Here is a 21,785-nt window from a genome sequence, read left to right as displayed (position 1 = left end):
GAGCTTGTATCTGTGGAATCAAACTAAATGTAATGCCTCAACTCCTACAAATCCAAGTGCTTGTCAGGATGTGTGAGTGTGTGGGGGGAGAGCTGGCTGATTTTCTGCAGTATTCTAATTAATTTAATCTATGTGTGAAAGTGTCATAGCCATAGCATTATTAACTTTTATGTTCAATAACCCATCCTCGCCAAATGTATCTGTCCACATATAGGTTCAACAGAATAAACTCAAACACTCAGTTTTGCAGATGTGAAATCTGTTTTTATCAAAAATAATTAAAGAAAAATAAATATTAATTTTGAAATACAAATAATTAAATTGAACATTTTACATCCCATAACTCCAACAATATACATTCCAAAATAATATTGAAAAATGGAAATTATTATTAGATGTAGGACATATTGCCGTGTAACCCATCTATAGAAAACATAAGGTAATGTAAATATAAATAAGAATATTTATTACAAGAACCACACTAATATGAATATAACATGTACTGTAGTTATGATAATACAAGTAAATACAGTTTTGAGTGATCCAGAAGAGAAATATACAATATCTTTTTTTTTTTGCATTTCATGTATATTACAGTTTGGGGAGTTGGTAAGTAATTGACTTAATATTTGTCCAATTCATTGACGTATAGTGTATACGTGTGTGATAGGCACCTGATTTAAATCTGTGTATATGTGCTAAATTTGATCTTCATCAGGGTCTCAGCAGGGCTTGTGATGAAGAGGAAGTGTTCATTGATTCTTTTTGAAGCACCAGAAAACTACAATAGGCTATGAACACCCCCCCCCCCCCCCCCCCTCCTAACATTCACTGTCATCTGGGAATCTTCTTCCGTTTGGACTTCGGTCCATCGATTTGTCCATCTCTCTGTAACAGAGAAAAGTCATGAAGAATGTTGAAATCCTAGTCAAATGTAGCCTATTTTAGGGGATAACATTTGCATTGATTGCACACCCATGCATACATAAAAACCTCTTAACTAGCATCATCCCAATGTTTCCCCTAAAAGAGCTTGTTAAGATTTGTCCTTCAATGGATAGGAACAGCATGCCACAAGATATCTACCATAGTTAGTGAATAACTAAAATTCATAACGTCACGGTAATATTATACTTGCTATTTCGCAGGTGCATACTGTATGCATATTGAAAAAGTCAATATCATTATAACATCATATGTAGTATTGAGGCATCCGATTAGATTTCTTCTTTTTTTAATTGCATCCTAATATCATTAATCTTATAATTTAATTTTGTGTAAAGCACATTGACTTGCCCGTTGTTGAAATGTGCTTTACAAAAGGAAATAGTCTTGTAAATGTAATTCCATATTGTGGTATTGGTTATTTTACTCAAATAAAAAATGTGAGCACTTCTTCCATCACTGAGCAATAAACATGGAGACGCCAGCTTCTTCATTTCACCTGGTAGCGATGGGGTTTCACTGGTTTTAATCATCCAACTGCAGTTCAGCTGGGTGACAACTACACAGCTCAACAGACCAGCAGGGGTCGCCTTTGAGGCGACAAGGACATGGTCCAGCACGGACTCACCACCCGCTAAAGACTGCCAATTGAGTCCTTGGGCCGGGAATTGAACCCAGCTATCTTTGGTGGTGTGCCGTTTGGTAACGGGAAGAGTGGGCACCTCAATGTAAAATTGGCTATTTGGTCCAAATATTTGGAAAGTAATGTAAAGTATACATGATTGAACATTTGACAATAAGGCCTAATATTTCTACTTTCTAAATTTGACATGGAGGTGCACACTCTTCCGCAGTGACCAATGTTGACCACAGATGTTTTACACCTCTTAAGTCACCCTGATGCCCGGCTTACACACAATTCTTTAAATTAAAATATGCATTTAATACTTACGTTGCCCGTCAATTTGTTCAGCTCACTCATTGCATTCTCTATAGCAGCCTCAAGGTAGTTATTAAACTCTCCACCACTGTCAAGATAAACAAGATTATCTTAGCAAATCATCATCACTACAACCTGGTTCATCATTAAGCACATCTAGAAGCATATTGCTTCTTCAAAAGAGAAAGAAAAACAAGATAGGATTAACAAATCCTACCTCAACAAACGGCATTAAAGAGATGCATAGCCCACGCTTACTTTTGGTGAATTCTGTTTGCTCTGTGTAGTGACTCCAGGTCATCTTTAATTGTTTTGTGGAATCTCTCGGGCTCTACCTGCAAATCAGGAAACACACCATTCAATACAAAATGATTACATTGCCTGGGGCATAGTGCAATAAGCATTGAAATTCACCTAGGCCAAGGGTTCCCCAACATCGCCCCCCCCTCCACAACTGGAGCTTTGGAACAGACCAGGATGATGCAAATTATTAGTTTGTCTGTCATCATTCATTGTGGACAAATCTTCTCAATTCCTTGCAGTCCTGTTTTAATATACCCTTTTCAGAGAGAGCAACACTTAAAATAAGATAATTGACATAGTCAATCCTCATGCACACAACAAAATCTCCTAGGTTCACTTGGTGTGTGTGTGTGTGTGTGTGTGTGTGTGTGTGTGTGTGTGTGTGTGTGTGTGTGTGCGCACTGTGCAGCCTTTACTCCCTCCTGTTGTAACTGAGTTCTTGTTGTCCTAGTCTAGTCGTCTTTTCGTTTCTCTTTCTTCAGACTGTGCCCCGGGTCAGTGTAATAACTGGATGGGAGCTCACTACAAATACCAAACCCATGACTGTATTACGAGCCGTTTACATTTCTGACTACCGTAATAAAGTATTCAATCAATTCAATAATAATAATAACTCTAAGCAGTACTGTATGTTGCAGTGACCTCTGGGACTCCATTATGACTCTTTCGCATCTTAAACAACCAGCGTGCCAAAGGACACAACAGGGAGCTTTTGCATAGACCAGAATGCTGTAAATGATTTGCTTTTGTCTGTCATCATTTATTGTGCCTTCTCAATTCCTCTCCAGAACATGCCATCTTGTTTTAATATACCCATTTCAGACAGAGCAACACAACAAGAATTGACATGCACAGTAATCCTCCTGCAGAGAACTTGTGTTTGAATGAAAAGATGATATGAATGGAAAATATCCATTTGTTCCATCATTCTTTAATTTCTTTGCATAATATCATAAATATGTTTTGTAGCCACACAAGCCAAGACCATTTAGTGTTGCGTGTCTGCAACATGTTTCAATGTTACAAAGTATTTGTATGGATGGGGGGGGGGGGACGTAGGATGGGACCTGTGTCAGAAAGAAGAATTAAGCATCATCTCACCTTGCCTTGATCACTGTGGGACACAGCAGGGAGGTACATCTGTCCCTCCTCCTTCAGCTTGCTAGGCCAAGAGTGCAAGCTTAGAGCCTGAGCCCAGAGCAGTTCTCTGGCATGTTGTGATCTAGGCTTGTACTGGAGCAACTCAGGAGATCGCAGCTTCTCCTCCGTCACCTTCTTGTCGGCCATGTCGGGTGCACCGAGGTTCACTTTACATTGCACATTGTAGTTCCCGTTGAGCTGACCATTCAAATGCCCGTTGTAGTGACTGTAGTCAGCGGCAAACCCGGCTCCTCTGACCTCGGGGCCTGCGGAAGAAGGCACGGCAGACAGTGTGTTTCCTCCGTTCATGTGGGCGAACAAGCTGTTTGAGTCTATTCCATTGAGCTGAGGGGGGGCGGCGCACTCCTGGTGGGACAAGAAACCACGCCTTCTGAGCATCTCTGCGTAGTTTCCGTTGAGCTCCGGAGGTCCTGCAGGAGACTGCAGGAATCTGTCTACTTGTTGCCACGGATCATGTTCTGGACCCTCTGCGTCTTTGATCCACTGTTTCTTCGGGTTGCAGCGTCTGGGAGAACGCGAACGGACGGGCGTTCCCGGCGTAGCACCCGAGGAGACGCCGTTGTTCGGTCGTTCTGGCTTTTTGCGGGGCCGGCCGGCTCTGGGTCGGGGTCGTGCTGTCGACTCTTCGGAGTAGGAGCGAAGCGGGCCGTGGATGACGGAGTGAGAGAGTTTTTTGGGCATTTCTGCAGCGGACGCTGAAAACGCGTCGCTGCTGTTGTTGTTGGGCGTTATAACACAGGGCATGGTTTCCCTGCTCATGCCCGCTGCCTCTGCCCATTGGCTGGCATCAGTTGCTTCTCTGCCGTTCCTAAGACAGTGGACGGCAGAATATTCCCACTGGCCGTCCCGGAACCCAGGGGGGACTCCAGGGTGGGACATTTCGTCTGGTCGACCAAAGGAGGATGTCCCGGGAGGATGCAGTACTCTCTCAGGGAAGCCCACCTTTAAGGGACAGGCAGGATTAAAAGAGTAGGAAAAACTAAAAACAACTTTATTGGTAAAAAACTAGATAAAAAAAATTCAAAACTATAAAAGATTTAAAAAACAGGGGGGATTAGGTAGGGAATGCAAGTTTGAAAATGTGGCTATTGTACTGCAATATATTAACACATTTTGTGCCCAGGACGTCTCCAGATTTTATAATCACCCCATGTGGTGCCCAAGACGTCTGGGGACGTCTTTGGGAATTTGTGGTGTTTTTTTCTTTGCTTACTCTACGTCTTTATTCTGAAATGTGCATCTGCTGTGTTAATCAATCCCTGAATGATAAAAAAATTGTATGGGAGGGGAAGCCATAGCCACTTAAAAACACACATTCTGACCTGGAAGTTGTGCAGGAGTCTATCCATGGGGTGGTTGGAAGAGGAGACTATATCAGGATGAGGGCCACAAGCTGGCTGGCCGCCATGGCCCTGACCAGACATCTGCTGCTGCTGCCGCCGGTGGCTGGCCTTAACCAGGGACAGAACCCTCTCTTCTTGGGCATGCCTTAGACTGGAGCTCAGAGAACAAGCATCACCTATGGATATGGAAGAGGAAAATAAAATAGAGGGAGACATGGGAGTAAGGGCTGTGTAGAATTACCAAACGAAAGACAGAGCGAGAGAGATGCAAGAGAGGAGACAAGCCCAAGAATGGTGTGTGAGATGATAATCACGGTCCAATGTTGTGGTTTTGTAAACAAACTTTATCCCACTTTGGCCATTTAAAAATAGCAGATTTACAAGCTCATAGTGTCACTTTGTGACACCTATGAGCTTGTAATTCGCTATTTTCTTTTAAATCGTGAAAATGTGGAATTTGTGCTTTAATCCGTTTCTGTTAACTTGTTTTCTCAAAAACCAGCTAACTCCAAACTTCCCTTTTTCGGGAAATGAAGAAAACCTTGTATCTTTAAAAAACAAAGCAATACTGCATCATCAAAGTTGATATTTTGACTCTATATTGTCAGATACTTACATGAGAGGGGGTGGAGTTAGCTGCATTAGCAGACAGTTTGATGGTCAAATGGAGTTAGCTGGTTTCTGCTGCACAGTGACAGTTTGAGATGGGGTTCCGCGGCCAAATCAATTTGGGGGTTCCACCTGACACTTGGCATGAAAAAGTTTGAGAACCACCGGTATAGAAGGCAGGGAGCAGGAACAGTAGAAGACTACCTAGACCTTTGGCAAAATACAAACCTGCACAACGTGGAAGCCAAGAGCTTTTGTATCCTAACTGTTGAAGAAAACAGGAAATTCTACATTTACAAGCTATAAGAATTGTTTGGGAGTAGAAGAGTTAGAAACAAATTAAAGGCTAAAACAAATGCAGTTGAATGAAAAGATGGGTAAAGAAATCAAATGTAAAAACTCATGTAATATGAGACTGAATACAAATGTAATTTTCTTAAAGAATTATAAACCCAGCAGTGGCTCATTGGAGCAACTTCAAAACAAGCCTATTGGAACTCTTATCCACAAGGTATATCCAGAGCTTACCTTTCAATACAGCATCTAGGCCATTGTAGGACAGAGGACTAGCAATCAACAACAAGCAGTGTGAGTTAAGAGAGGGGAAGATCGCTTGCTGCTATCAAAGATTCGTTTACAAAAGCAGATGACAAACCTCAAACAAAGTAGCCACCATGATCCGCTAACTGGGGTTTTCGGACGACATGTGCTGAATCCAGAGCTTGGACGCGAAGTGAATGTGATCATTTGTGTGGCGCTCCTGTATTGAGACAGAAATGCAGCCTACATTGAGGAGGAATGTGTGTGTGAATCAAACTTGGCAATGTAACTTAAGGGATCTTTGCTTGTCCGGGATAGCCAGCCAATCTGTTCTCAATAAGTACTTGACATTTAGCATTACAGTTGTAAACAAAAACAGTCATAACAAAAAACACACCTGAGATATAAATTATCAGATTTCTTCTATACATTAACAACGAGTCCCAACTGATTTACAAGCACAAAGCATTGCTATGAATACAGAAAAAGACCTTGCTGACCCTGGTTATTGCTACATTGTAAATTATTTGTCACAAGTGATGATTGTAATCATCTGTTGGCGAAGCACATAATATTCCAGTCAACCTCCCAACCAGCTAAAGAACATTAGAGTCAAGCCTCCAGCGCCGACATTTGGATCAATGAAACATGTCAACTTGTTTACCAAAGCCGTTGGGCCTCTTATAGAGTGTGACCTCCCTTTCAACTCCCGTCTTTCCTGACTCTCTGAGAATGGAGGTTAATAAAAGATAGCTCAAGGACACTTGGGGCAGGTCGGCCAAAGAGTTTAGCCACCTGACACCTCCACTAGTGACACATGGCCATTTGCTTTTATGTTGGCCCTGTGTACGGAATGTCACGCTTGGATAAAATGTAGGTATGTGCATGGACCATGAGAAGACTTTCTGCAACAACTAAAATCTCTGCTGGCCAACAATAAGACCATTACTGATAGTAAAAAATAAAAAATAATAAAAAAAAACGCCTTGCATTATTGCTGTTCTATAATTACATTACAGTTACAGTTACTAAGACAGAAGTTACTAGTAGCTCAACTTGTTATTTGAATCAAGCAGCAGCACACTATTTTGTTTAGATAGTCTACACTATATGGTCATTAATAAAAAATAAAAATAAATGAAGATGGGAGATTGGATAGAATAGGGCAGGCCATTATAAGTACTGGAAAATGTTTCAAATAAAAAGCTAAATTATATAAATGAGAGAATTAAGTTGAAAGAAATTGCACATAGACATCTTTGTTTTCAAGAATTTAACATCTGTCAGGTGAAAACTGTTACTTTTCAGGATTCAAATGCAAATGTAGCAAAAGTAGCAGCATTTCCAGCTTGTAGATTTAGAATCTTTTGTGCAATGCTGTAGTATGATCAAGTAGGGCGTCATTTACTAAAAAACACTAAAAGTTAAAGGTTTCTGCCTGACAGCAAACAACGATAAAAAGCATGTAAAAAGCATGAACAGGATGGAAATTACATGCAAAATATTGGCATGAAAACAAGTACCGGTATTCTGTAATTCACCTGGCAAAAGAATAAAAATACTGACATTCATCTGGCCAAGATGAATATAGTTACAGTATATTTGCATCCACATGGTGGAGGAAAAAAACGACAATCCGTTTCGTTTTGCCATCGTTAAATGCTCGACTGAAATGACATGACAAAAAAGAATAAAAAAGAAAAAGTAACCTCCGTAGGGTGGTGGATTACCTGATTCAGAGAATGTATGGAAACCACCATTGGACACCACTGAAGGCAACACTGTCCTCTCTCTGAAAGGGGGGTTGCCTTGGAATGGTTTTGAGTAGGGTCCCAGCTGCTGCCGCTGAGGGTTAAGGTTATCCATCGATCCCATGGCCTTATGTCCACCGTAGCCCACGGTCCCCGCGTTCGCACCGAAACTAGGATCGTACATCTGATTCATCGCATCTGTGAACTGATCCATGCCGAGCGGAGGAGCGCCCGGATTCAGATTACGTTTATTGCTGAGGTCCTGAAAGCCGGTGGGGACTTCCACTCTGCTGTGGAGCGGATGAGATGATCGCGGCGCGCTGCTCTGCAACGTTGACATTGGAGCAACGCTTTCTTCAAAGAAAGGGGATTTGCCCGATCTGGCGGCGTGGTGGTGCCCTGTGTGGTTCAGGCCATTCTGGGCACTCTGGTGGCTCATGGACTGCAGTAGGTGGGCCATTGGGGTGCTGCTCTGCAGTCCTCCCCCCTGCTGCAGAATTCTCTTCATGGGCTCCGGGTAGCAAGAGGAGGCGTTGGAACCCCTGAAAGGTGTGTCGCCTCCGGCCTCGTCGGCCTGTTTTCTTTTTCGGAGAGCCTCCCTCTGCTGGGACATCAGCTTGTCTCGGAGCGCCGCTCTTCCACTCTGGCCTTCACGTGCAGTCAGTCCGGGACCAGAAACAGCATACCCACCGTCCATGTACATCTGTTCCCCGCCACCCATCAGCCCCGGAGGCCCCAGACCACTCGGCTGACCTTCTGCTCCTGGCATGGAGTCGGTCAGTTTGTTTTGATTGACTAGCTGTGCTTTGGCTGCTGCAGACAGTAGACTGCTGGCTGGGAAAGAGGGGTTTTGCTGATTAAGCAGTCGGTGAGAGTCGGCGCCCCGTGCTTGGCTGTTCTGACCAACAACGTCAGACCCGGGGCCTGGGGGAGGGCACATGGAGTCCAGGTTCCTGCTCACGCCAGTGTTCACCCCGCCTCGCAGGTGGACAGTAGGCTCCTTTAGGTGATGCAGTGGCACGGAGGGCCGCGGAGACCGAGAATGCAGCTTGGAGACCTGTGGGCCCGCAGCGAGAGTACAACTCCCGTGTTGAGCAAAGGAAACGGAGGCGTGTGAATGATGGGACTTTTCCTCTGCCCTAATGAGAGCAGGGCCAGCCAGGTGTACCGGAGACGTGATGGGCGAGGGTGAAACAGGCGGGTTAACGTGCTGCAGCCTCAGGCCGTGCCCGATCGTTCCAGGCTTAACCGTCGGCAAGGGGAGGTTGCTAGGCAACGGGACGATCGCAGGAGGGATGTTTACATTCATAGATGGCACCTGAGGCTGGGCATTAAATTGGAGATGAGACGGCGGTGAGACAATTTGGTCCTGAATGCGGCTCTTGCTGGGGATGGGGTCGAGGATACCGAGAGGGTCTTTCTCCGAAGAGGTGACCTGCTTCTTCTGCATGACACAGGAAGGAAGCTGAGAGAGGGCCGGGTGATGCTGCTGTGCGTGGCAGGCAGACGAAGCTTTCAGCTGATAGTCTACAATTTGTGTGTTGAAGTTGCAGGGAGATATTTGTCTGCCGGGGCTTTTGGTGTTAAGCGAAGGCGATAGGGAGACGCTAGTCCTCGCTGTCATGGCACAAGGTGGCTGAATGCCCGGAGGAGAGCCATGGACCATGATGCTGGGTGGGTTAGGGTTAGAGCCATGGATCATGATCCTGGGTGGCGAGAGAGGCGTAAAGCGCTCGCCGTTCATATGACTAGAGCCTGGACTTAGGGCCCCGTGAAAAGCCAGCACAGAGGGGTCAGGGCTCCTCAGGGAGTCGGGCCTTGGAGATGGGGTCCCGTCGCCGTAATGTTGCGAGCCACACGAGGTGGATGACGGGGGGCTTAGCAAGCCACCGTGTCGGCCACTAAACGGTGATCTTCTGGCAGTGGCGCCAAGCCTCGATCGGTTCTGAGCTGCTGTTGCGTACGGGTCCCTCAGAGGAGGTGAGCCCAGATCATGCTGGTAGTGATGTTGACCAGACATTGTTATTTTGTAGGAATTCTTACTGTCCGGAGTGACAGAGTTGGATAGACCGTTGTGCATTTCATTCCTTATTGCTTTATGATTCAGGGACGCCCCATGGCCACGACCTGTAAAACAAACACCACATTCAAAGTCAGAAACAGGAGACAAAGTCTAAAACAAACAGAGGGAACAATACACAGACCAGAATAAAACCTAAGATCACATTACTTCCACATTTGGTGAGTTCCACACACCAAATGTGGAAGTAACTTGTTGGCATCTGTTACGCCAGATTAATTTAATGTTTCTTTATTAAATCTAACAATCAATGTACTAATCTTTTCATCCATCTATCTCTGTGTGCTTGTATATCAATCAATAAATCCGGAGGAACAGATGTCAACAAGACACAGTAGACGTCTAACAGCAGGTCGGAAAATATGGAGTTAGAACAGAGATCACAACAAATACTTATAGAAAAATGATCAAGGTCAAGGTACACTTTATTGTCCACAAGGGAAATTTGGCTTGGGCTTTCACCCCTGCTTCAGCCACACAAAAGAACATAACAGAAATACATAACAGAGACGGGACACAACATTACACAAGTGCACAAATAGTACCGTACTATAATCTAACCCGTCACAATCAATGCTTTTTCAGAGCCTCGTTCAACATGTTGATGCCGGTACAACTGATGTTTTAAACATGATGTACATCTACTTTGGTTCGCTGTACCTTCTACCAGAAGGCAGAAGTACAAACTCTTCTAGGCAAGTCAGTATTGGAAATGCTCTGAATATGTCCAGCTTGCTGGAAATATAATCAAAACTAATATTAAATAGGTATCGTAGGCTTACAACGGCAATGGAGACCCTAAAATGGTAAAAAAAGAATTTACTCATTTACTACTTTCAACCACTGCTACAGAGTAGGCTTTAGCATAAACGCAAACAATGTGACTTTCTAAAGGCAGAGAGAGAGAGAGAGAGAGAGAGAGAGAGAGAGAGGGAGAGGGAGAGAGGAAATAAGCACAATGTCATACCAGTGGCAGCGCCTGGAAGCTGGGACTCCATGCTCTTGTGCAAGGTAGCCACGGCGATGATCTTCCTTCTGTGAATGCACAGCTTGGTGACGTCAGCGTCAGCTCTGACATCCTCGGCTGTCCTCTGTCTGACTACAGCCCCGGGGTCGAAGTTAAACACCTGGAGGAGAACAAGAGGAACGATGACATGAAGGACTGTATACGAGTTATGACTGTGTTTGTGTGTGCCGCTGCGCACGTGTTAATGACCATGTATACGGGGAGAGTTTGCATTGTGACCATTTTTTTCCTTCCAGACACAGCATTCCCCATAACATACGTACCGATCCGATAACCGTGTGTAATTCAAAATCTATCTAGGACAGGGGTGGTTCTCAAGGTGTGGTCCAGGGACCCCCAGGGTTCCTTGAGGGGGTTCCAAATGGACCCTTACAGGTCTGATGTAACTCTAAGAGTGTAGTACGGAGGTTTGAGAACCACTGAACTAGGAATAAATTAAAATTCACCCCCAAAAAGTTTTCAAGTTAGTAAAATAGTAATATAAATAGTAGTAGTAGTTTTTGGTCATGAAAAGCAAATTAATACCATGCCTTCATTTTTAATCAAAGTAATACATTAAGAGTCATCAACATCAACTGAAGCATTCAAAATAATTGATTACTGTAGTTGACATAATTATCAAGTGATAAGATTACATGCATGGCATACTCGACAATACAAGCAGTTTAGGCAGTATCGTCAGCTTGGCATCGGAACAACTCTGTGCAGCACGGGACAGATGACACACTGACCTTATGAAGAATGAGAGGACACTCCAGGCCACACTTGCAGGTGCCGTCGGTTAACAGGTAACTCTTGGCCTGTTCAGGACAGGCTAGCGCCGAACCACTGGGGCTGTGGGCAGAGAACAGAGGACAGGGACACAATGATGACTGGGGCACCACACAACCATCATGTTCTTTTTCACACACTGACTAACTTTAAGGACCGAAATGGAAAACATGCTGTAAGCTTTTCTTTGTTTAAATAAAGGAAGGAACAATACAAACTTTGATGAGGCAATATTGCTTTGTTTCATTTCCTGAAAAAATAAATACAAAATAAACTAGAACTGCACTCTGTCGACTGTCGAGTGATAGTAAGTTCGTAGCGGTCGACTTACTATCACCCCGTCTATAAAAATATTAAAATGAAATACTGAAACAAATAAACCTTTAAAGAAATCCGACATAATATAAACAACAGTTTAAAAAAAAACTTTAGAGAGATAATATACAGTATATGACATTTAATTAATATAAAATATCATACGACTTATATGAATGAATATATATATATATATATATATATATATATATATATAAAGATAGGTTTCAGATTACATACATGTATTACATACTTTACCTACCCAACATTGAAACATATCTTAATTACGTCACCATCAACTTACTTTCTGCTCCTTCCTCTTGTTCCCGTACTGTTGATAATTAAAGGTCTTCGTCGCTTTAAGTAACTTTAAAATATTCTTTGAAATGTAGTATATACTGCCTACTTCTGGTTTAAATCTCATGAACACTACGAATGGATTGTTATAAAGGTATATCGGTGACGTAACCAATCTATGTTTAAACGGATATGTTTCAATGTTGGGTGAGTAAAAGGTAATGTATGTATACATGTATGTAACTTGAAAGTAGTATACTGTGGTCGGCTGGACCGAAAGTGGTATGTATGTTTGGTGGGCGTGGTGGTTATACAGTATTCTAGAACTGGCTGTTGATGGTGACGTAATTAAGATATGTTTCAATGTCGGGTGGGTAAAAGGTAATGCATGCATGTATACATGTATGTAATCTTCTTAATTACGTCAACATCAAGTTGATCAACAGCCAATTATAAGTTATAGAACACTAGTCCTTACCCGTTCTGAATATATGAACAGCAAATATATATATAGTAAATATATATATATATATATATATATATATATAGGTCCATGACATGAAAATGTTTGAGAACCACTGCTCTAAAACAACATTGGACAATGATGTTTGACAGTCAGCAATATTGTTGCTTATTCTAGATTTATTTTTGGATTTTCTGACTTTATCTGGCCTGTTAACATTTTCATAGACCTGGTTGCTTGTTTCCCTCTCAGTCAATGTGGCAACCCTGGTCATTGCCGTGTTGACTGTTGTGGTTTAATGTAGCTTAGCACACAACAGCTAGGATGATTCAGCAGGCTGCTGCCGTCATGTTTAAAAGTATTTTGCGCAATTTATGTCCCCGAATGTATGGATATGGACTTATGGCTCCATCGCTGCCTCTTTCTTTAGTAGAAGTAGAAATTGAACGTGTTGCTGAGTGTTTACCGTCCCTCTCACACACGCGCGAGCACACACACACACACACACACACACACACACACACACACACCGCCTCCTGGCCTGAGGGGGGTACTGCGCCCGGGCGCATTGCCTGTGGGATCGTGTGGTGATGTAAAAACAATATTTGGACAGTAAATATGACAGTTGCGTCGGTAAAAAGTAGCCTAGCCGGATTCTGGGAGCGTGCAGATTTTCTTTGCCATGGAGAGATGTGTGCTAATAGTGTGGCTCGGTCGGAGATAAACTGCTGTAAACGGCTGTTTTTATTCACTAATAAATTCATTATTAATCATTAATGTGTCAAATCGAAAGACCTTTATATTCATATGGTCAATGCCTGTGTGAAAACTGGGAGTGATTGGTGCAGTCAATGATGAGATAACGCACTGTTTCTGACATTCAGACATTGTTCGAATTATAGTATGATGATGATGATGATGATGATGATATAGTACCACCACGCCTACCATACATACACACCACTTCTGGTCCAGCCGATCACAATACTTGCATGCTCTGCTTGCACAAGTAATAATTTAAGTCAGAGTCTGGACAGGCCATGACTTGAAACACAGCTGGCTCAGCGAGGTTTGGCCACGCTCTGAAGACAGTGAAGATGCTGCTGGCTTTGAGCCAGACAGGGCATGTCTAAGGTAATACATACTGGGAGGAGAGTCAATTATAGTCCCATTTTCTTTGTACAGTGACTTCCAAACTGATGATCTCAGTCTAGATTGATCATCAACACTGATGATGGGATTTATGCTTGGTACATTCTTAGCACTGCTTCAGTGGGGTTTTGGGTACATGAGGGTCACTACTGTACATCCATAATGGCTATACCACATTTACAGATGCGTTAGATAATTTGGATCATCCTGAGATAACATAAATGTGCATTGGACTAAACATATTACTGGATCTATCATCATCATGTCCGATATTTAAAGGACCACTTCACCACTTTTCAACATCTCTTCATATAATTGGTCCTCACTAATGTTCATGATAAAACACCACCATTTTTCCCTACTCTCTGTGTCTCATAGGAGGGCTTTGAGCAGTTCGGACACCAGTCCACCAGTGACATCATCATTAGGCAGATTCTTGTTTTAATTAATTTGTTTTAAAATATATTTAGATTTTTATTATCGTGAGAACGATGGCTTCAACTTTTGCATTGCAACTTTTCAGGAAAAGAAAGCCTGCCGTTTCTATTAGCTTGGATTCACCATCGATGATGTCACTGGTGGACGGGTTTCTGAACTGCCCACAGCCTTCCTATGAGACAGACTGAGTAGGAAATAATTGTGGTATTTTATCATGAACATTAGTTGGGACCAATTATAGGAAGAGAAGTTGAAAAGTGGTGAAGTGGTCCTTTAACTAACAATCACGGTTTCAGATAAACGAGACAATGATATTGAAATATTTGTAGTTTAACTACAGCATGCGTTTGGATTAAATTTGCTATACCCACTGAATGTGTTCAAGTTTTGCTGTCATCAAAGTCTCTCTGTGTTCTTTTATCCAAAGTGCTTTACATAGATGCACAGTCACAGTCACACCCACACACCCACACACCCACACACACACACACACACACACACACACACACACGGAGCAATTAGAGGTTCAGAGTCTTGCTCAAGGTCACTTGGACTCTGAACACTGGGGGAGCCCGGGATCAAACAGGGAACTTCACAGTTCCCATCCGGCTGTTCTTCTACCTGCCACTCTACCTCTGAGCCACTGCGCCGCCACTGCGCCCCCGCCCCCCCAGAGCAAAAGTCTGTTTCTCTGAGAGACTCTTACCTGATATAGAACACCGCACCCTGGTGGATCCTTCGTTGCCAGCCTATCGGTACGTCTGCCGGTGGCATCATGTCCTCTGGACATTGGCCCGTATACTTCATACTTCTGTCCATTGTACCTTCAGATCCAGACTCCAGACACACACTGCCTTGCCAGATATCACCACAAGTCTGTCACACTAGCAGCCGTTCTGCCTGCATGTCATCCTGGCCCCGATCAGCCAACAAATGACCAACCAAGAGACGGCGTGGGTGACGGCGGTGGTACTGGGTAGGTAAATTGTTGTGCGCTCTCGTGTGTGTACTGAAATCCATCGGGAACTTCAGGCATGGCACAGCCTGAAATAGTCGTTTACGTTTTTACTGTGGCTTATATCCTAAAATCCATTGGTAACACAGGGGAGGGTCACGTGGGTGGGTTGGTTGGGAGGTGCTTGTTGTAACAGCTTGTGTTAAATGAATATGTTTCCGACCCCGACCATTCTGCACCTGCATGGAATAAAGCAACATTTTAATCTCATGACTGAAAGTTTATCAATGATTGTTATTCTGTCATTATCATTCTGTACCCATGTTGCTTCTCTAATCATTTATTCTATTACTAGTTTTCAAATTCATATAACTTTTCTAAGTACGCTTTACATGGGGGGGAACAACAAAATAATTTAAAACAACTGTATTAGAAGAAAATAAAACTCTAAGACTAAGGAATGAAATATATAAAATCTTTGGAGAAACAGGGGGTTTGGAGTTAGCTGGGGAAAGCCATATTGAAGAGGTGGGTTTTGAAAGTGGGTTTGAAGGGTGGGGGATTCTTTGATAGTACTGATCACCTAAAATTCTTCAAATGTCATCTTAAATAACGAATAACCTAATCTTTAAAATAACCGAAAATAGCTGATCACAACACGTCTCAGAGCGAACTTGTAGATCTGCTATTTTGGTCTCTGTGTAATCCAAATGACTGAAATCATTTGTGGCGACTGAGAACGTGAATCCATGTACCTCTTATCTGCTCCGCCGTCCACAGGAGGAGACAGCCTCACAGTGTAGTGATTTCCACCATCATGGCCATCCTGCAGACATTTGAAGTTTTCATGTTGGAGACAGCGTTGTCTTTCCAGTGCCTAGGACAGGGCAGGGCAGGGCAGGTGCAGACCACGACAGGCTGCTGACCAGTCCAATTATAGTGGTCACTGGTCAGATATTATGCCGAGTCAGAAATCTGCTGATGGATCTCGTCGTCACTAATGAAATGGGACTACATGACAGGAGGCATCAACCGTCGCTCTTCAGTTTGGCGACGTCATCTCTGATTCAGGCTTTGGCATGACATCACCCCCACAGTGGTCTTCTAGATGATAAGGAAGGAAACCATCGCATCCCGTTCTCAAGTTTGCTTCTGTGAAATAAGTCAGGGAGAAACAAATTAATATTAATTCTAATTTTAACATTTCAATCCTAGGAGAGAATGCGTGTTCAAATGTTCAAATAATCGTCACCTCTTTCCATCTCTATGTCAGACCACCAGCATAGATGTTTTTTAGTACATTTCCATCAGTATAATGGACATGAAATAGTAGATTTGAGCCTGACTGATAAAGCAAAAGAAGCTAAAAGAGAAGGGGGAAAAAAATTATCATACAGCAGGTGCTCCAAAGATGCCGGCTCTAAAATTGTAGTGGCTGACAGACATGCAACAAAGAATACACAGCAGAATATTATCATCTTGTTGCCAGTTGCCACTGGTGATCTCATCATAAGGCACTGGCCAAGCCAAATGCTAGATTAAAATGGGGGATGGGGGATGATAGACAGGCCTTCTTTTTGCTGTGGCGGTGACTAAGGTATGACTAAGCCCAGAGCAGTCTTCATTCACAATAAGCTACGACCATTCCTTTGAGTGCTGCTGGTGCCATCGTGACTACAAAATAGTGGCACACAGGAGAAATGAAAAATATGTAAGCTACAGATGAGGTCTGAGAGAGAGGTGTATGTGATCACCACCTGCGTGAAGATTCCCACCCAAAACCTGACCTTTAAGACCTAGGTTAAACAATTGTTTTCAAGCTGTAGGCTTAATCAAGAAAACAATAAAGAAATTAATACAAAAAAAATGGTGAAATCAGAAATTGAAATAAAAAATCTACTGGAACACAATATAAAGCTTTAACTTTTAGGCCTTACTTTTCAGGGGTCAGATAAAAAACAAAGTACCAAGTAGCAGATCGACAAGCTCAAAACTGAACATGCACAAATGGAATCAAATAAATGGACCATTACGGGTCCATCTGGTTCCATTTCTACACTCAAGAGTTACGGTGGTCTTTTGGTCATTTTGAGAACCACCGGTATTGTTATTTCGAGAGGTCCACAACATGGCAGCTCTGACAGAGACTTGGAACCAGAAACGGTTCCAAATGTGATGGAACCAATTCCATCACAGAGGGTCCCTGGTCTGAAATGTTTGAGAAAAGTCGAGAACCAATGATCTATCGGCTACCTATACTGGTCTGTCTGAGAGAACCACTGATCTATTGTCTACCTACTACAGTATACTGGTCTGCAGAAGGCAGTGTGGCACTCTTGCTATTGCATTATAGCATTACAGTGTGAATCATACTCACACTGTGCATTTCCTCTAGTATTATAAAGGATGAGTCATACACAGCTAAATGTGACACAATATAAAAATACACCAGGGATTGTCTTTCAACCGACCTATGCTCATTGTGCTTGATCGACTGACGTTTGCTAAATGGATAATTCTTCATTGGAATTAACAGGCCATCGCTGAATATTGCTAAAAAGGTGACAAGAGATGATCACAAATCATTAAATCAACGACGAATGCATACAGTAACACCAAAAATGCAATATAAATAAATACATTACAATAATATTAGGTTATCGGTTTATTTTTTACATCCTTTTCCATTACCAATACGTAACAGTGATTATTCCCCTGTCATTCCAGTTTATATGGCTAAGCCAAGGGAAGGCACATTTTGTATGACGCAACACTGCTACCATAACACAATATATCAGCCACAAAAGAGCAGGGAGAGCTCTCCAGCCCTTTCACCAGTGCACCATGCCTGGAGCAAAACTGACTGAGTTGAAAAATAGGACAGGCTGTCTTGGATGCAAGGTAGCGGTCCCAAAGGGGGTGAGAGGATAGGTAGTAGATTCAACAGCCAGCACCAAATATTTTGTAAATGAATATGGTTTCGAGATACAATGAGGGCGTCTCCGTTTGTGTGACACTGAGCACATAATGACTTTCATGCCAGAGGCGAGAAATGAGACAAAATAAATGCGGACAAAGACAGAAAATGTCCAGAAATGCCACAATAACGGCCACAAAGTGACAAAGCAGGCCACAAAAAGGTACGCCTTTATTAATCCTGTGAGAGGGCCGGTAAAGTTTCAGCTTCAACCAGCTGATGGCTGCTCAGATGTAGTGTTAGGATCCTTTAGGATTCCCTCTTAAAAGGGGCATTCCACTCATTTTCAACATTTTACTATGTCATTAATATACCTTAGAGCTGTAGTGTGGAAATAATTCTGTGTTTCCTAGAACTAGAGGTCTGAAAAACATTAACACATTAACATGGTGAATCACATATTGATGTCATCAAGATGTGTTTCACCATGTTATTGATTTTCATAATTACAGTTCTAGGAAACACAGAATGGGTGACTGTTTCAGCTCTTAAGGTATATTAATGACATAGTAAAATGTTGAAAATGAGTGGAATGCCCCTTTAAAGGGATATCAAAATGGGTTAAAGGGTTGAGAGGGCTGTGATTTTCCCACTACTTATTTTTTTATATATATTTATTTGAATTATACTTTCAAGTGGCCAGGGGTTCCAAATGGACATTTACAGGTCTGTTAACTCTGAGTGTACATTTCTACACTGACTATGACTCTTTGAAATTACGGAAAATCGTTTGAGAACCTCTGGTACTGAAATTGCATAGCAGATGTGAAGTCCACATACCAGCTCTGACAGTAGTGTGATAAAACTGATTCCAAAGTGTGATGGAACCGATTCCGGTTCCTCAATGAGTGGATCCAGTTCCGGATCCCAACCCTACACAGATTAGTTCTGAGGGGTGTTAAGGGTTAAGCGTCTTGCTCATGGACAATTCTACACGATAGCAGTATCGAAAAGATGCCAATCGGCAAGTATAACAGTCGTCCGATACCACTCTTTAATTTACAGATGATTGCTTCAGTGTTTTATACACAATTATTTACATTATCACTTTACTAACTTCTAGCTGCACATGAACAATTATAAAATAAATAAATGTAATCCTACTAGTGGTTCTCAAACATTTTCATTTGAAGGAACCCCATAACTCTGTACAAATGGAACCAAATGTAAATGTACAAGACAATGTACAAGTACACCCTCAAGGAACCCAGATGTTCCCTAGACCCCACTTCTCTTTGAGAACCACTGTCCCTAGATTTGTTGAAATTACATACTGGTATCGGATCAGTACTCAGTATCAACCAATTAGCAAGTTATGGGAATCGGAATCAGTATCGGGAAGGAAAGAAAATGGTATCGGTACGCCTTGGCAAACACCCGTCATACAATCTTATAAAAGCTAAATTAACTTTACATATTGATACAAAGTCTGTTGCTTAGTCAGCATAGGTATTAGCTGTGCCTTTTTGATGCCAAGAAAAGAAAAAGGTGAGGTAATACTGAAAAAAAACCTTTCAGCTAGATTAGAAAACATAATTGCCTAGAATGGGAACACTCAGAATATCAACACACAAGTCACCACGTTTTTTTTTTTCTATTTGAGGGAGCAGCCAGCCAGTGCAGCACAGATTCTGTTCTCTCCCAGACTCGTAAATCTCGGCTTATATTTCATGTGCTGTCGCAAGTTATGTATGCCCATGGTGGGAGGTGGGTGGGCTGCACGTCGGCCACACAGCCACAGCACACGCCTTAGCCCAGACAAACTAAAAGACCATTCTTTCAGATGAGGTCTTTATATGTGACACACAGGGACGCCCATCACCACTGCACAACATCAAGATGAGAAATCATAATCGGTTTCCCTAGACTAGTGGTTCTCAAACCTTTTCATATCAAGGACAGGTCCATTTATGTATTTGACATTTTTCACGGTCGTACCACCATTTGATGAGACTTTCCGTACCCAAAACTAAAGAATATTTTGTTGTCGTTGGATACGATTTTGTCCACAATTTCACTGGGTATTGTGGTACCATGATAGGAGAGACAATAGGCATCAAAACAACAATGATTTTACATTGTCTGATTGTGTAGACAAATTGTGTAACTAGAAGTTATAAAGATGTTTAACAATAATTTTACTCTTGAGAGTGTAAAATGAAACCAAATGGACCCTCAAGAGTTAAAGGGTCCATTTGGTTATCAACATTCCATAATTTATCTGGGGACCACGTGGAAGGACCACTGGTTGAAAACAACTGCCCTAGTCTGACACTAATAACATTAATACATTGCATGAGCTTGCACATACTGTATATAAATAATTCAAATTTCTGTTCAAATTGTACATAAATGAAACTGCCATGAGCCCAAGAACAGTCTGTGGGGAAACACCATGATAGATAATGAACAACATATAATATAATATTATTACAAGATTGTGTGGCTGTGTGTACTGTGTAGGTAGGGGAGGAAATTTTGCCATGGTAAGTTGGTAACATCTGCAACAAAACACATGGTGCAGAAAGCAGAAACAGGGTTCATCGTCATGCCAGCTTGTGGTGGATTTTCTTTGCCATGGACATACAAATATTAGCAGAAACAGGGCTACAGTACAGTACACTAAATGTATACTACTAGTGCTGTGGTCCTCGAAGTGGGTTGAGGGACCTTCAGGGTTGCTTGAGGGTGGTCCATTATTGCCAGGTCTGAGTGTACAAATGGAACCAAATAGACCTGTACACACACTCAAGTGTTATGGGGGTTCTTGAAAATAACAAGTTTGAGAACCACTGTACCAGTGCATAGTGTCATTCGTCATACCGGTACATATCCTGAAGAAAACCTGGAGACTGACATTATCAGCATTTGTGTCTTATGATCAAAATAAGAACATTATGGTGTCATGTAAAAACAAAATCTAAAAATTGCCATGGACAAGGACATGTCTTGCCACAGACACAATTGTCCGTTTATGGACATATTGTGCAGAAATGTGCCTTTGTCCCCCCATCACATACAGCTCAGTCAATTTCATTCCAACACAATCCATATAATATGAGCTGTGGTGCTCCAGCAAATAGCCCTCTCCTAGGCTAGGAGGCTGGCTGCCTGGCTGGCTCCTCAGTTTCTACAGGACTATAGTAGCAAACAGGGAAAGGAAAATACAATACATCAACAACGCCTTATTTGCGTTTTGGCAGAAAGCTATTTGACAAGATAACACAACGCTGGAATCGATTAATGTAAACAAATACATGTTGTTAAACGCCCTTAAAACACAATAACTCGTTTAATTTGTAAAGCATTTCGACTCTAGGCATAGTCCAAACCCGAAGCTAGTTTTGTTGCAGCTAACATTATAGCAAGCCCAGGCTAAAAGCTTAGCTAACACCACCAACCAACCAACCAACCCAGCTCAGCTGCAGTGGCTGTCTGGCAGATATAACAAGACAAATCAACCCCTGTCAGATAAAATCATGCTTCTGATCTTGATTTAACTTCCAAACGAGGAAGATAAATGTGTGTTAAAGATGTATTTTTTGGGATACTAACCAGTATTAAAGGATAAACCCGTACCAGGGTTGGTTGTGTGGCTTCTCTCTTCCCAAAGCCTCCTTCTCCTGCCTGCCTTGGTGGCTGAGGGGGGGGGGGGGAAACCCAAGTCATACTTCGGCGTACGACGGTGAAGCGCGCTCCGAAAATAGCCGATCTACAA

At 42.4% G+C, this 21,785-nt stretch overlaps 1 protein-coding gene across 3 annotated transcripts; it reads right to left on the bottom strand.

Moving 5' to 3' along the window:
- Positions 1-223: 223 nt before the first annotated feature.
- LOC308330771 (methyl-CpG-binding domain protein 5-like) lies at positions 224-21,707 on the bottom strand. Of its 3 annotated transcripts, none has more exons than XM_080785777.1 (12): positions 21,623-21,700; positions 20,891-21,205; positions 15,846-16,242; positions 14,842-15,329; positions 11,431-11,533; positions 10,640-10,799; positions 7,572-9,719; positions 4,672-4,868; positions 3,290-4,291; positions 2,144-2,220; positions 1,898-1,973; positions 224-888 (listed from the first exon to the last, which is right to left on the bottom strand). In XM_080785777.1, exons 4-12 carry the CDS (start codon positions 14,952-14,954, stop codon positions 835-837), a joined length of 3,930 nt encoding a protein of 1,309 aa, XP_080641903.1. In that variant the 5' UTR covers positions 14,955-15,329; positions 15,846-16,242; positions 20,891-21,205; positions 21,623-21,700; the 3' UTR covers positions 224-834. The 3 variants fall into 3 exon arrangements, with proteins under 3 accessions (XP_080641903.1, XP_080641905.1, XP_080641904.1); XM_080785779.1 differs by lacking the exon at positions 20,891-21,205 and adding an exon at positions 16,343-16,453 and having other exon boundaries at positions 21,623-21,689; XM_080785778.1 differs by lacking the exon at positions 20,891-21,205 and having other exon boundaries at positions 21,623-21,707.
- Between the last annotated feature and the right edge of the window lie 78 nt (positions 21,708-21,785).

The sequence above is a fragment of the Protomyctophum bolini genome (genome assembly GCF_963924005.1).
Source record: "Protomyctophum bolini genome assembly, chromosome: 16".
Taxonomy (NCBI): domain Eukaryota; kingdom Metazoa; phylum Chordata; class Actinopteri; order Myctophiformes; family Myctophidae; genus Protomyctophum; species Protomyctophum bolini.
This window is presented reverse-complemented; position numbering and strand designations above follow the sequence as displayed.

Bases quoted from the DNA above. Each gene is read 5' to 3' on its own strand.
- LOC308330771 (XM_080785778.1), bottom strand. From the start codon at position 14,954: ATGGACAGAAGTATGAAGTATACGGGCCAATGTCCAGAGGACATGATG. The intron at 11,534-14,841 runs GTAAGAGTCTCT...CTCTGCCCACAG, and splicing joins GGTGCGGTGTTCTATATCAG to CCCCAGTGGTTCGGCGCTAG. The intron at 889-1,897 runs GTAAGTATTAAA...TCTCTGTTACAG, and splicing joins TGAACAAATTGACGGGCAAC to AGAGATGGACAAATCGATGG.